Source organism: Lepeophtheirus salmonis, chromosome 14 (genome assembly GCF_016086655.4).
Source record: "Lepeophtheirus salmonis chromosome 14, UVic_Lsal_1.4, whole genome shotgun sequence".
NCBI classification, from domain to species: Eukaryota; Metazoa; Arthropoda; class Copepoda; order Siphonostomatoida; family Caligidae; genus Lepeophtheirus; species Lepeophtheirus salmonis.
Genome location: NC_052144.2, coordinates 17659404 through 17675256, shown reverse-complemented (window position 1 = coordinate 17675256; position 15853 = coordinate 17659404). Strand labels below are relative to the sequence as shown.

At 28.5% G+C, this 15853-nt stretch overlaps 1 protein-coding gene across 6 annotated transcripts in view; it reads left to right on the top strand.

Moving 5' to 3' along the window:
- Positions 1-15853, top strand: part of LOC121129813 (zwei Ig domain protein zig-8) — a 335418-nt gene that overhangs the window by 284812 nt on the left and 34753 nt on the right. For all 6 annotated transcript variants that reach the window (XR_011783558.1, XM_071893322.1, XM_071893323.1 and 3 more), the window contains one exon: positions 13103-13224. Coding sequence is in view for 5 of the 6 variants with exons in the window: in XM_071893322.1 (XP_071749423.1) it covers positions 13103-13224 (122 nt within the window). In the remaining variant the exon portion in view is untranslated. The remainder of the gene's footprint in view (positions 1-13102; positions 13225-15853) is intronic.

Sequence of the window (15853 nt, the reverse complement as noted above, 5' to 3'; positions counted from 1 at the left end):
CACTGATTAAAGGAAAAGAAGTTGATCAACAATTACACTGTATATTTTTGTGTTGGCGACATAATGCCGTATATAGCGTATGGGGTAAAAAACCGTATTATAATTAATAAATGAAAGTAGCTTAAGCAATGATTGTGCAATATTTATTATTTCACATATTTAATAGCCGTGTTTTAAATTTTTTTTTAAATTGTATGTTGCATAAAGTTTTTGACAATTTTTCAATTTTATTTTTTTCTTACATGTGTTTTTTTCTGTGATCATAAACTAACGGTATTTTTCTTTGAAAAATGTTGAATAATAGAACAATCATTATGCAGAGCATTTAATATTAAACTTTTTTTAATTTTTTTTCATATTCGTTTCATGTAATGGGCAAAAAGTAATTTCCATATAATGATATTTAACAAATTGGTTTTATAATGTGCATGATTTTTGTTTAATCTTTTTTTTTTTTTTTTTTTTTTGAAGATACATATTTTGAAAACCAATTTTTGTTACTGTGTTGCACTTACTCAGTTACATCTTGGATCGAATAATGAAATAGATGATGGAAATAAACACATGTGTATTACACATAACAGAGACTCTATTTTTGGGAGGCTTGGCTTTTGAAATTTTTTTTTTTTTTTTTTAAATTTCAAAAATTAAATTTTATGGAAAAAATTTCAAAAATTCATAGCTATTCAGAAAAGTTTAAATATTTTGAAAAAAAAAAAAAAAACTCAATAAAAAATTTTCAAATATTAAATTCTTTCAAAAAAATTTCGAAAATCTACAGCTAATCACAAAAATATTGCATTTTAGGAAAAAAATTAAAACACCAAATACTACTCTCAAAAAATTGAATCTTTGAGAATAATTTCAAAAATCCACAGCTATTCTCTAAAAATATAATTTTTTGGAAGAAAAAATTAAAAGTCCATTACTACTAACAGAAAATTAAAATAAACTCCAAATATTAAAATTTCTAGTAAAAACGAAAAAATCATTATTTGGGAGAAAGAGATATACCCCCCGCGGACACCCCTGAGACACCTTTAAAGCTTTCTTGGGATCTTGGTCATGTATTCCTTATTCCTTATGGAGTCTTCATTTGATATTGAGTCCCATTTGTTGTGTATATGTTTATCCTAATTTGCAATTTTTCTTCTTTTGCTCCTCATTAGTAATTAAGCTTCTAAACTAAAGTTACAACTTATTTGATCAACAAAAATCTTTCTTAATAAATATTTAATGTGTGAAGGATAGATAATTTTTACGGAAACGTATTGTTACCAGATGCAAATGAGCTACTTTTGATTTTCCTTATCTCATAAACAATATTTCTTTCCTTTGAGAAAACCTTATAGTTTATTACAAAAACTAAAAACTAATGAAAAAAAGTGACACTTAAACAGGTTGAAACGTGCCTTTTAAGCCTTTTTTTTTTTTTTTTTTTTTTTGATTGACAATCCATAATGTTTCTCTCCATCAAAAATGGAAAGTTTTTTTTATAACAAAATTTAATAACCACAAGGTGAAAATCAAGGTCTTTGTAATGGATCATTTATTCATTGCCTTTTAGGAGTCCTTTGAAGAAATAAAGGACATTATTATATATTTTTTTTACTTTATAACAAAATTAAACAAAAAAAAAATTACATCTCTGTTCCTCTATAAAAGTGTTTATCAAACTTTGTAGAGTGGTTACCACTTGAGAAATTATCCAGATATCCTAGTACCAGCGTGATGATCAAACTGAAAATACAATAGCGGCCTAATCTATTTTCCAAGTACCATAGCTTGAGAACTACTACTCTATAAACAGATTATTATAAAAATGTGTTCTTTTGAAACATTTGAATGTTGAAAATGGATCGTTATTTCCATTTAAGTATATATTTAATCTTTAGATAAATCAATTTATGTATGTATTTCAAACAGTATTTTATTTATTTAATATTGATTGATGTCTTCTAGCGATTGAAAAAGAATTATATCTAACTACATGTAGAATGTACATATACATATATGAAATACCAAGGACAGAAAAGGAAATGAGTTAAGAATCCATTATGGTTTTATTTACATACCTACATTGCATTATATCTAAGTTACTTTCCTGGGCTGTTTGAAACCCCCAGCTTCCTACAAAACGTACACTTTCTTGCACTTCCTTTAACATAAATGCTTAATTATTCTTATCTTATTTTTTGTGGATATTTTCTCCAATATTATAAGAGTTATTATTAATCATTCAATGTTTGGCCCTTTTTGATCGAGTTTTTGTGTAACAGAATTATAATATTTAGTATATTTATATATAGATTGATTTTTTTTTTTGAAATATTTAATAGTAATAATATATACAAAGGGCCTAAAGATCACAAAAATTATTGATTAAATAGCCTTAAAAATATCAATTTATATTATTTAAAAAAACTGATTAATTACAAAATTAACACATTAATCTGGCATATATTCTAAGGATTTATTTTTTGGTAAATGTTCACAATATTTTTTTTTTGCTGTTGTTGAGGTAATTAAAAACTCTAATAAAGTATTCATCAGAGGATATGACGAGAAAGTAACAGATGATTAGTGATAGATATTATTTTTATATATATAAATTAATTATGCTAGTATAAATATTTGTATTAATTTTGAGACACGCTCCATAACCGAAATTTTGTTTCAGTTTGTTAGTTATTTTACTTATTTTTGCAAGAGATCAGAAAAGCATGTATACAAATTTTGGTACTCAAGATTCTGAAGCCATATTAAAAATTAAAGAATGGATGAAATCAAAAGTTTCAAGACATATATGATTAAAGTTTATGATTTCTTTGATCATTAATAATAAAAAAAATTACATCCAAAAAATTCTTTTTCATCATTGTAAGATCAAAAAGTATCTCTCATATTTACTTTAATCATGTATTGCTTTAAAATTGGATTTATAACCATTTATAGAACTATTATTTTGTAGAATTATCATAGTATCATATGGATATATTTGTAAAAAAAGTTATGGCAAATAGTAGAGTTTGTGATTCCCACAAACCGGAGGAAATCCCCCTTTGTAAGTGAACATCCTTTTCATAACATGTTTAGTGAAGTTGGGTGGGAAAAAATGGAACTTATTTGATTATATGATAAAGAGATTGAACAATCTTAAATGAAATACTAAAAATATAAGACACGTAGAAAAAATAAATTTATATTTTAAAATAATCTTAACAGCATGAGTTTCGGGTTTCAACAAGGTATAATTTTTATTATTATAGCAAAAATATTGAATTTTTATTTATATTAATAATGTATATGAAATATTCATTTTTAATATCTAAATTTTGGAAAACAAATTTGTAACCATCAGTTTTTATGAGGTTTTGTGTTTTTTTATATACTAATAGCTTGTCCTCGCATTGAAAAAATGAAAAATCCATGAAATCAAAAGAAAAAATAATAGCAAAATAGTTAATTAAATTTACTTACTTTGATTAAAAATAGCTAAATATGGTAATCAATTCTTAGCAATGCATTATCAAGCTAATAAAAAGAATTGCATCAAATCTCATTTCATGTTTCAGGAGCAAACTGAAAAGTATTGGCGATAAAATGTAGATTCAAACGAATAAGAAGGATTTTCATAAATCTGGGGGTGTAATAATCTAATCCCAGTTGACTATCGGAGGGATAAAAAAGTTAATTAAACTTATGGCTGGAAGTATTCTACATTATCGTCTAGATTTCTTAGGATTTTTTCTAATGAATCTGATTAAAATTCATGATATGTATCATTATTTGAAATGTATACATATAACAATCAAAACAAAACCGCAGAAAGATGCATGTTAATTTTCACAATTTTTTTTGTGTGCATAGAATTTTGCAATACATAGATAAGGAGTGAGTAACCTCATTAGATTTCTTTCTTTACACACACACACAAAAAAAAATGCATATATATTCGTTATTATGTTCATTATGAATATCAAATATGAAAGAGACAATTAGAACTTGAAGATATTATTCTAAAGGGTTCAACATATAGGGTGAGACACAGTCAAAAATACACCTTTGATTCAAGGCAGTGTAGCTAGGAGACCAAATAACATTGGGCATGGTGTTTGGAATGATTTTTTTTTTTTAAAGAAAAAAAATATTAATTTTTTTTGGAAAAAATTAGAAGGATTTCGTAAAAATTTCAAATATTAAATTTTTGAAAAAAAAATTCAAAAATCCATAGCTATGGACAAAAAATTCAGATATTAAACGCATTGGAAAAGAGATTCAAAATCTATAAGTATTCAAAAAAAAATTCAATTTTATGAAAAAAAAAATTTATTTTTTGAAAAAAAAATCTCAAAAATCCACATTTTCTTTATTCTGACAAAAAATAAAACTAAAAAAAAGGAAAAACTCATTAATTTAGGGAGCCCCTCTAACCCACTTCCTTTTGGAGGCCCTGGATTATTTGCGTTCTACATATATACACCAATTTGCCCCCCAACAAAATTTTATGAGTTGTGCACATATTAAACATTTTAAATTCATATAATTCCAATGATGGTTCATACTTTTGGAAAAAAAAAATGTTTTGTGTACCATTCTACAAACAATTAATCTAAGATATCGCCCGGACCTAACTTCTTTGAATAAATGAAAAAGTTAGGTCCAACGTAAGCTCTAACGGTCTTAGACCGGTCATGGATTTTCTGTCAGAAATTAATATTTATTTTGCGTCATATAAGTGTGATCAGTTTACGCTGTATGGAATTAGAAAGATAAGATTTCGTACTAAAAAAACCCTATCGACTGTTTTATATTTGTTTGACACAGCATTGATTGTGCGTACGTTAAAGATGTACCTCAGTAAAATAAAATACGCCATAAAATAATGGGAGTTTTCGAGTCCAACCGTCATGTAAGCATTATTTGCATAGCCAAAAATATTTATTTAAAAAAAAATAGTATTTCTCAAATAATTAATCTGAAATAGTATAAAGATCTGGAGAAAAATATCTATCTGTTGAAACACGCAGATTTTATTCCAAATATAAGTTGTTCGGTCTATAAGTCGATCTGTTTCAACTGGAGGATTTTGAAAGATCCAACAAAACGGAAAAAAGATAAGTGGAAGATTGAGTGGCTCATCTCCAAAGTATAATATATGGTGTGAAGCACAAGAACTAAGTGCTTCCTTCGTGGCTCTATGATTGCATCTCTCAGGCCATCATAATCCTCAATCTCGATCGATGAAAAATACTACTACATAATATATAATGTTTGTTTACAAATAATTATTTGTTAGAACTAGCTCAAAACCTTCTCTTCATGATAGGATTTCCTTATCAGATCCCTGAATTTACTGGTTTATCATTTTTTGTTTTTTCCTTGTATCTTCGGCTTAATTTTAATTATACATAAAAGTGTCGTTTCTTCTTTGATTTATGTTTTTATTTTTTTAACAAATTAATTTATAAATGTATTTTTAGACTGAATAAAGAACTGCCTTTTAACTTGAAAAGAAGAAAAAAAAGATCAAAATATGATCTGAATAAATATTGGAAAGAACTAAAGCTTAAAAAGTAATATAGAAGGAATTTTCTTAAAATTTAGTGAAGATCATATTTGTATCCTGGATCAAACTATTCGTAATCTATATCTCCAAATTATTCTTATTAACTCTTTCAACGTGCCGTTAATCCCACTTAAAGTGCCAAAAATGATTGTCCCGATAGAAGAATAAAAAATTGACGGATTTATTTGAAAGCTTACTTAGGTTTAAGTATCTTAACTCATTCCACAAATATAAATACAAAGCCAATTTTTGATTCAAGTATGTTTAAATATATATATATATTAAGTAAAAAAGTTGAGATTTTATTTTCGTTTTGTTTTTGTTTAAGATTGTTCTTATGTTGACACACCACATATCTGTTTTTATTGTTCGTGGCTTTCTTTGTAATTTGATTTTTCTTTTTACTACTTAAAAATAAGGTTTTTCCTTTAAAAAGTAAAAAAAAAAAAATTGCAGTGATTTTGACCCTCAAATAGAAGAGAAATGATAAACATATACTAAATGGATACTAACCATTTAATAAACAAAATACAGAAAAACAGCAATATATAAGCTATAGTGTTATATATTTGGTAAATATGTATACAATGATACTAAAAGATTTGATACTTTAAAGTACTACAACATCATTATAGTAATATCCAAAATAATTAAAAAAATAGGAAATGGATAATAAGAACACATTTAAATACTTTTTATGTACATACATATAAAATTTTTGAACAAGGAATTATCCCTGTTACGTGGAAATTAATGGCCACTAAGCCAAGAAGTTAAAAAAAATGGTGTGCATTACCCTGTAATAAATTGAAGCCGTAATCCAATGAGGATACAGTTCTCCATAGAAACTCAAGCATTAATCCTTGTAAAAAAGAATGATTTATTGTGATCACCAATATTATTTCTTGTTCCATTGAGCTTTTTCTCTAACGGCCTAGATTGAATACTAACCAAATAAAGAAGGTATTTTGATATAATTACTGAACATACGAGTATGTACCGCACTTGTTTTTACAAAAAGCTTACAGAAACTTCATGCAAACCGGCATTTTTGAATCTTCTTACCTCCATTACTCAATTTCAGAATCTAGTTAGAGCTCATATGTTAAATTATCGTTTTTATATAGGTCATTTTTTCATTATTTAATATATTAAAAAGTGATTTCAAATGGAATACAAATGGACAAATTAATGTTTTAAAAAAACAATATTTAAATTTAATTCCCCTTTTGATTACACACAATATCCCTTACTTCATAAATTTAGTTTTTAGTCTCAAAACTGACTTCCAAAATAATTGGTTGTGTTGGTTAGATATTTTAGGATACCAACGACTTTTTAATACAAGATGGAATAAAGTGATTTTTTTTTGATCATTTTATTGCCAACATTTTCTACCGTCGATGATTTTACCGTATTCATTTTATCTAGGTTATTATGTTTTTATATTTTAGGTCCGAATTTTATATTTAGTCTTTACTTTTGTATCTCAGTAATAAGTATGATTATGAAGAAAAACAGAAAATAGAGAGGAAATAATGAAGGAATACTGTCTATAAGGGAAAAGGAGTAAGGAATTTCAGGTCCGGGAGCATGTGTCTTTTTCATAAGGACTCATTGACTAGTGACACCTTATTCGTTGTGGATTGAAGAAATGTAAGAAACTCCATCAAAAGAAATAACGGAATTTGCAACATTTTGCACTTAATCTAATGTTTGAAACTATAATATGAAACATAAAAAGGCGGCGAAAATTCGTGCGGTAAAATTACTGACGGCAAAAAAGTTCACTGCAAAATGACTGGCCACTATATATAGATTATATATTGGAACCTAATTTTAATATAAGTCTTAATTTACTATTAAAAAAACACTGTAAGTAATGTGCCCAAATCATCAAGAGACGAAAATGTAATTGGCAAATATGTTCGTGTCAAAATTACATTTTGCATAGTAGAGTTGAAATATAATAGTTATTTAAGCAAGGACATTTTTTGAGTACTCTACGAGGTGATTCTCAAATAATGTACTAAAAAAGTAGCTTAGTTTGTAGATTTATGGGAATATTTTCCAGGCATACCTATGTATCAAAATGAAATTATATTTTTACATTCTTTCTTTTGAGGTTTTTTGTGCTTTTATAATGTTTCGAATTGATGTTGTTGCAAAAGTATAAGCACATATATCTACTCTGCATTTTTGAAAGATCGGATTACTTTGTATATAACTACTTTTATCTCCATTTATTACTTCTTTTTTATTTAGTTAACAGTAATTGAATATCTAAAATGTTAGAATAAAGGGAACAGAATAATTAAATTTAGGGCATCACTTACTCAAAGTATTTTATACTCAAACCGATCTCTTCAATGAAAAGAATTAGTTATTTTTTCAATTATCATTTCATTTTTTTCAGTGATGTTGACGTAATATACTGTTCAACCTTCTCACTAAATGGAGTATTGGAGAACTCCATTTACTCTCAATGGAGGGATATCTAGATCTTTTGAGACTTATTGGGCTTCTGAGGAAGTCTTGGAGGCCTTCTCTAGGGCTCTCATTCAAGATTTTTCTAATTTATTTCCCACTAACTGAGTATCATCGCTAATGACGGTGGATTTTTGATTCACGATTCCAAAAAAGGGATAATTTTCCTTGTTTTGATGTTCTCGATTTTGTGAAGGGATTTGTATGACTACTGGATTCGGCATTTGATCTGTCATATTCTTTACAACTGATGGACCCTCGTCCTTTCTCAGAGATAGAAGAAGTGATCATATATATTGCTTCAATATTATTTTTCCTTTCATACATTTGGAGAATGTGTGTTTATAATTAAAGCAATTTGAACACTTTCGCCGAGCTTTTGCAATGTCTAATTTAATTATTTACCCTTTCATGGCAAGTAACGTGGGGATGATTTTTAATTGAGCTCGGACTTCCAAGGGTAAGTTACATGAATCGATGTTTTGGTTCATTCCCTTACCAGCGGAATGTTGATAGAGCATGTATTTTTTCCTTTTTGAGCTGGTGTATCCAACCGTAGTAGGTTTATATGTTGCCTCTACCAATTCAGCCAATTCAATTGTAACGTTTCCTAGAAATTTTAATGTTTGTATTCTGAAAATTGTTGAAGTGTTACAGTTCAGAGGATTTCTCAGATAAAGGATGTCAACCCAAAATTGCACTCCCGTCTCATGTTGCTTATAAGTAATTGGAAAAGTAAGCTTGTAAAATCGTTCATATATGTTAGTTGGAGTTTTTTTTTGCTACAACTATGGTTTAACCCGGGAAAATGTCTGAGCTGAGGTGGGATATGATGTATGAGGGGATCCCATGATTGAAAACTGCAGCATCATAGTCTGATAATTGGAGATGAGTCCCCGTCATTTTTTTTACCGGCTAATTTAAAAAAGACCACACGGACTTATCTTTGGAGGTTAAAGAGAACGTTTCCTCGTTATCCTCATCTTTTTTTTTTCAGCACATAATCACTGAAGTTCACCGCTACCAATAATAGGTTCCAAGTGAGGGTCTTAGGATTAATTGACTTATGCTGATCGGCCGGTAGTGTATTGACATCTTCCGCCATGGATGAGTAAACACAATCTTAATAAGATGGTTAAATATTGCTTTATTGAGTTTTCCAATAATTTTATTCATAACAATTTCTACACTCCTTAATTTGTAATTTAATACACATTTTGGTTCATTAATTTTAAAAAAGATCCAAAAACAAAAATATTGTTATTTCAAGGCTTTTTACAAAGAATTACAAATATTTATGTTGCATGCAGTCAGTTGTTTACTTGCAATTGCATGCAGAGGATGCTACCGAGGAAAATATCAAAAAATAATTTTGAATGATCTTTAAGTCAGGTTAATTGACATAGTTGAGACTCTATCGATATCAAGGGGACGACGTGTTAGCCATATCGCCCATGAATATCTTTGCATGTAAAAGCTGTGTGCAAAGTGGATGCCGTGCTTGCTCACAACCAATCAAAAGCAACATCGTGTTCTTGATTCAAAGCCATTTCAGCCGTGACAAATAAGATTTTTTTAGACAATATAAGATTTGGGATGAAACGTGGCTCCTTCGCTACACTCCAGAATCTAATTGACAATCAGTTGATTTTACTACACGCGATGAACCGAAACCAGGAAAGACCAAATGTCGGATGGCAAGGTTATGACATCAATATTCTAGGATGTTTATGTTATAATATCCATTGATAAGCTCGAAAAGGGCTATACCATGAAAAGAAATTATTTATAAGTATTTCTTTTATATCTTAAAAGAATAATAAATTTTTATGCTAGACCTACCCATATATTTTTAATAATCATGTTCTTCATTTTTTTTTCTTGATGACTAAAGTGAACGGCTTCTGCCCATTGGTTCTTCTTTTTTTGTTCCGTACACGCAAAATAAGTAAGAAGTAATGATAGCAAGCTAATTTTTGACGGGGCAGGACAAAATCTAAACATATTGAAAATGCTCTAAAATCTTATTTAATATCAAAAACTAACAAGAGATTCATACTTAAAGCATCAAATACTATTAATATAATAGAATCATATTATGAACTTTTGGCATTTTCAAAAATAAAACTTGTGCTATTTACATAAAGTTTATTTAAATAAGACCTAGCCAAACTTAAGACGTGTCTCATGACATAAAATCTGTAATATTCTTATTAAAAGTAAATTTGTGAGTGTTTTTAGAATCGGGAGATAGCATGTAGCTGTACATCTGATTTGAAAACACTACAGATTTCCAGTCAGATAATAACTTCTACAGCGCACCAACAGTAAAAACAGTTATTTCTGAAATGGTTACAATTCACGAATAATTGTTAGACGTAGAAAAAAGTAAGCAAACAAATGCCAACTTGCAAGTTAACTATTTGCAATTTTAAAAAGTAACAAATAAATGAGATGCTGTGTTATAAATAAATGGATATAGTTTTATTTGGTAGGTATACATGTAACTAAAGAGTCTTATTCATGCTCTCTCCTACTAACCAAATAGTCACTAGTTTTGGTCAAATTTGTCAATAATATATAAATTATATTGTCAATAGTTCATATACTGCGTTATAAATATAATGAAGACATGAATAAGTTAAAAATATGTAGTCTAATTATTGACAGTTTTGAATATAAATAAATATCATACCACTAATCAATATAATATAAACATGTCGAAATAAATTGTCGGTTCCCTTTTATCGGTTCCCATGGAGGAGTAATTTTATTGATTCTGATTATAATTTATTCAGGATATTACTTTTTTAGACGAAGGAGAGTTGTATAAGGGGTAATAAAATTCCATCGGAGTGCTTATCTTTATTATTCGTTGTGGTTTTTGAATAGTATGTGTGACGTGTGAATATATAATGTTTAAAATACTTAACAAGGCCTAATGAATCATTGGTATGATTAGCCATAAAGTAAATACTGAGTAAATTAACTTTCTTTGTTGATTAAGTATGCGGGAGGTGATTTTATTTATTACATTCAAGCTGTCAGCTATTTGTTTTTTAATACATTTGAATAAGTTATATGGCAAGGAAAGTTAACACAAAAACATATATTCGAAGTTAATCCTCATAGGATATAATACTCTGTAACTCCATAGTTTACCAATTTATATTCAAATCTAATTCACTAATATTCACAGAATCATTTCAACAGTATAAATTTCATCTCTAGTAATTCCGGACTAGAAAATGAAGCAACGGACTAACTACCAACAGAAGTTGGCTCTTTTTCTCTTTAAACATTAAATTGATTGCAATTAATATCAATTTTAACAAAGATTATAAACCTCTGATTAATTTTGGATATTCCAATATAGAGATATGAATTAATAGACGTGTTATGTCAATGTATATAATACTTTATTCGTCGAACCCCTTCTCCTTGTCTAGGAGGATTTGTTCATATAAGTAAAAACAAATTAAATGGTGTTACTTGTGCGAATAAAATCCCTCTTGATTTTATCAGAGATGTAAAAAAGGTTGAAATCCCGGCGAGCGTAAATTTAACAAAAATATAGGATATTTATTAATCTAATTTGTATTTCTCAATCTTTCCTCAAAAAAAAAAAAAAAAAAGATGAAACAGTTCTGAAATCAGTCGTTTGTTAGACAATTATTTCTAAATGTAAGACTTTTCTTAATTAGTAATTGAGAATTGTCCGCAACATTGAAGACAGAGTATTTGAGTAAAAAAGTACTAATTACTATGTGTACTCATGAAAGACGGGGAGTGTAACAATAAGTGTTTACTTGGGAGTTATTAGCGGGGTTGTGGTCCTGACTAATAAAAATGTCCGACTACAACTGCAACAGATAATTTTGTAATAATGTTTTTTTTAGTCTATATAAATCCTTTTGAGTGAAGAAACTATAAATATAGATTGAATTTATAGTAATTAGTTATTTGTAGTAAGGATTATGTCAGGTATTAAGAAAATATTTAACATAATGAAAAAAATTAAATAATAGACATGATGAAGAGCAAATGAAATGAATCAAAAGTTATATGACTGGCATCTATTGCTAGCTCATTCATAAGTTTCTAAACATAATTAGATGTTAGATGTTCAGGAATTGTGATTGTATAGGCTATAAAATACGTTATAAATTTGTGAAGTACACTTATAAATTAATAGTACTTAATACATATAATTTATAACCATTATTAAGTGTAACTTAATAAACACTTAATGAAAGGTTTAGATTATAAATAAGTTTTATTTACATAAATTATAATAATTTTTGTAGCCAGAGTCACCACAAATTTTTTGACTCCGGCTCTGCAGCCCTGGAGAGGTAAGTCCTTGCTTAACTCGGGGCAGAATGAAGGATTGACTTTTGAGTAATTCCAGCCTTTATGTTCTTGCTATATTCGGAGTGAGGAGGTGTGTGTTTATTTCCTTCGTTTCACGGCTGCATGCAGTTGATCTAATACACCGTTATAAAATCAAAGTTGTTCACCCCAAAAATTGTTCAAACTATTATAGTGACAACGTTCATTTTCAGTTTCTTTTCAACCTTATTTACCAGAGGGACATATATTATGCATCAATATTCTTAATAACAAACAATGGAGAATAATTAGAGAGTAGAAAAATCTACTTATTTTGGTACTATCCTTATTTTAAAATGAAACTCCTTTTGAGCCAGATTATTTTTTAGTACCTTAAGTATTTCCGAAATAGGTAAAAGTAATTATTTGGCTCAATTTCAAAAGTAAGTAGGTGCCTATAGCAATGGATTAAGCTATGTGGTGATGCCCTTAAACATTAAAGAATATTTTTTAAAGGAACACAATCTAGAGATAATAATACTTTCTAAATGCATGTGGTTAAGAACTTAATCGAAAAACTTCACATAACTTTTATAATGATATAAAAAAGTTTAGAAATTGCCTTCGATGTCAATTATCAATCATATTTTTATATGTCAAATTAGATTATTATTTGAAATATTCATTTTAACCATAATTTCCACACTTCAATAGGTTGCTTGGATCCGGAATCGAGACTCTCATATCATTTCAACTGATAGGGACGTGTTTATTGTTGATGATCGATTCTCATCTCTTCACAATGCTGCTACGGAAACATGGACTCTCTCAATCAAGTAAGTAGTATCATATATACTTTTTGGATTTTTTTTTTGTCTCTGGATCAATTTTTGTTGGTTCTAAAAGAGAACCTTAAAATTATGAGAGTATGTAACTTGTGAGATAATATTTTTTTTAATAACTAGACAGAGCCATTTTTGAATCACATGGATAATAAATAGTGTTAATTTGTTGTATGTGATTCAATATTAACTTGAAAACTACTTGAGAGCAATGTTCTTTAGAGGGGCGATCGAAAGTTTGAAGGTAATTGAGCCAGGCATCCTTGCAATAAAAATGCTGAGGGCATTCCTGCTTTAAGATGTACATAAATCTTAAGGCACATAAATACTTTTTTGTTCACGAGGAGTGTAGAATAGATTCAAATATTTCATTATTATCAATTATGCACCTCCATGAATCTAACCTTTTAACATAATTAAAAAGGTGATATCTACGCAAGGAATAATAAGTTAGATGAGGGAAATTTCCAGAAATTGATAAAGCGATGTAATCTGTAGTATCATAAAAAGCGCCATCTACATGGGAAAATAATATGAATAAGTACAGAAGGGGAATTCAGGAGAAAACATTTAGTTCAGAAATTAGAAATTTATTCCTCTTTTTTTTCATTCTTTAATAGATCATCGTAAATTGTTTTAAAAATACACAAGAATATATATAACAATGTATTTTTAATCATTATAATATTTCTTCTGACGAGTGTTACTTTTAATGTAGAAGTTTACCCTTTTTGTAGCATAAGTAATTCATTTACTCCACCGAAGAACAAATAACAGGCTGTTTATGTTAACAAGGATCTTAATTACTTTTAGTACTATAAGTCTCGCTTTCGTCTTCTCATCCTGCTCCCCAGTAATCCTATGCCTAAGATAAGGGACTTACTTAAGCTAACAGGTGCTTTTTGACGTTATATTTTTCAGATTTCGTTGTATGTTACTTGAGAATACATTAGTTATCTTCATTAAATTAATTTACTCGAATCATAAGTTGCAAGTATAACTCAACATATGTGAATGCGGATCTACCCATTGACTTCATTCTTTTTTTTATTTACTTGGGAAAATGACCTCAAAAACCATAAGAGACGCATAGAAAATGGTAAAATCTCAGAAACTGAGTTGTGGTGAATCAATTTTTCAGGGGCACTGTAGTAGACTCAGGATATTTGGCTTTAACGGTGGACCCTTTAACTTCTTATGAAAAAAAAAGTAATTCCGATATTGAAGGTGTAATTCCTCACTCTCCACTAATAAATCAGTAGGGGGGAATAAATACAGTACTTTTTGTGCCTTGAGATTTAAAATTTCGAAACAAGTCTTCTTTCTATGTCTGTCTGTGTGGGAATTAATTAACAGAGTGGAGGAAATAATAACGAAAAAATGGAACTGCAGAATCACAAAAGGTGATGGGTTAGTGTCAACGGCATCAAGTTGCCCATAAAAATTTAAAATAGAAGTTTTGATAACCAAAATATAATTGGGCATGTGCAAGGCAAGGACAAATAAAAAACAATACCTCAAGGGATGGAGAAGATAGTCAAGAGATCATTATCAAATTTTGATGAGAATGGGATGCTGGTTAAATATATTTAAAGAAGTAGAGTATTGAAATTTGTGTATTGAACTTATTTTATTACGTTATAAATACAATTAGGGATGAATACGAAATTCTATTCCTGTCCTATCGGAAACAGAGAATAAGTATTTATAATTTATTACTCTCATTTATTGATCAAAAAGAATAAATTATGAAATACTCAGTACGTACCAAGTCAGAAGAGATACATAGGGTATTTTTGTGTTAGTGAGGTAACGCCGTGTCCTTTGTGCAAGGGTGTAAGTTTATATGAATTGATCTCTTCTTATATATAGATATATAATTTATTTTTTTTTGCTGAGAAAGTATCAAAATACTGATACAAATTTTAATAGCGGAACAGGTACAAAATATTGGTATTGTAGCAACACTAGTAGAGTTGGTACATATTATTCGAAGGAATAAGGAAGTGTGAATATGCAACAGTAGATACACGCATTATAGGATGGTAATGTTGCAAAAATGAGGGCTTAAAAGTGGATGATATCCTTATCGTGTAGAATGGATGCATGCATGTTGTTAGTTATGATATACATTGAATCTTCTCAATGCATTTTCAAGCAATAAATAGTATTTATACATATATCTATATATCTATTGTATACATACATATAACATTGATATATAATCTAATCAATTCAATAAATAATACGTTGAATGAAGACAAATTATTTGATCTTAGGCAGCATAGGAAAGAGGGAGACGGTTTGTAGCAAACCATTAATTAAATCAAAATTTAAACGTCAATGGTAGATAAAAAGAAAGCATTGAAAGGAATAAAGGAAATGGAAAATCAACCGCAGATGTATCAATATAAAAAATATTTATGCGCAAGAAGTGTGTACAATACATGAAAACTAATACAAATTATGTTGCGCAAATTGAATTTTGAGACAGTTGTTAATTTCATCAAATGACACCAGTAGATATAAATAAATACAAGGTTTTTAATTTTACGAAAAGATAATGAGCGTCGGATATTTTCCTAAGTATGTGTCTAATGGAAATATCATACTGATTCCTAAT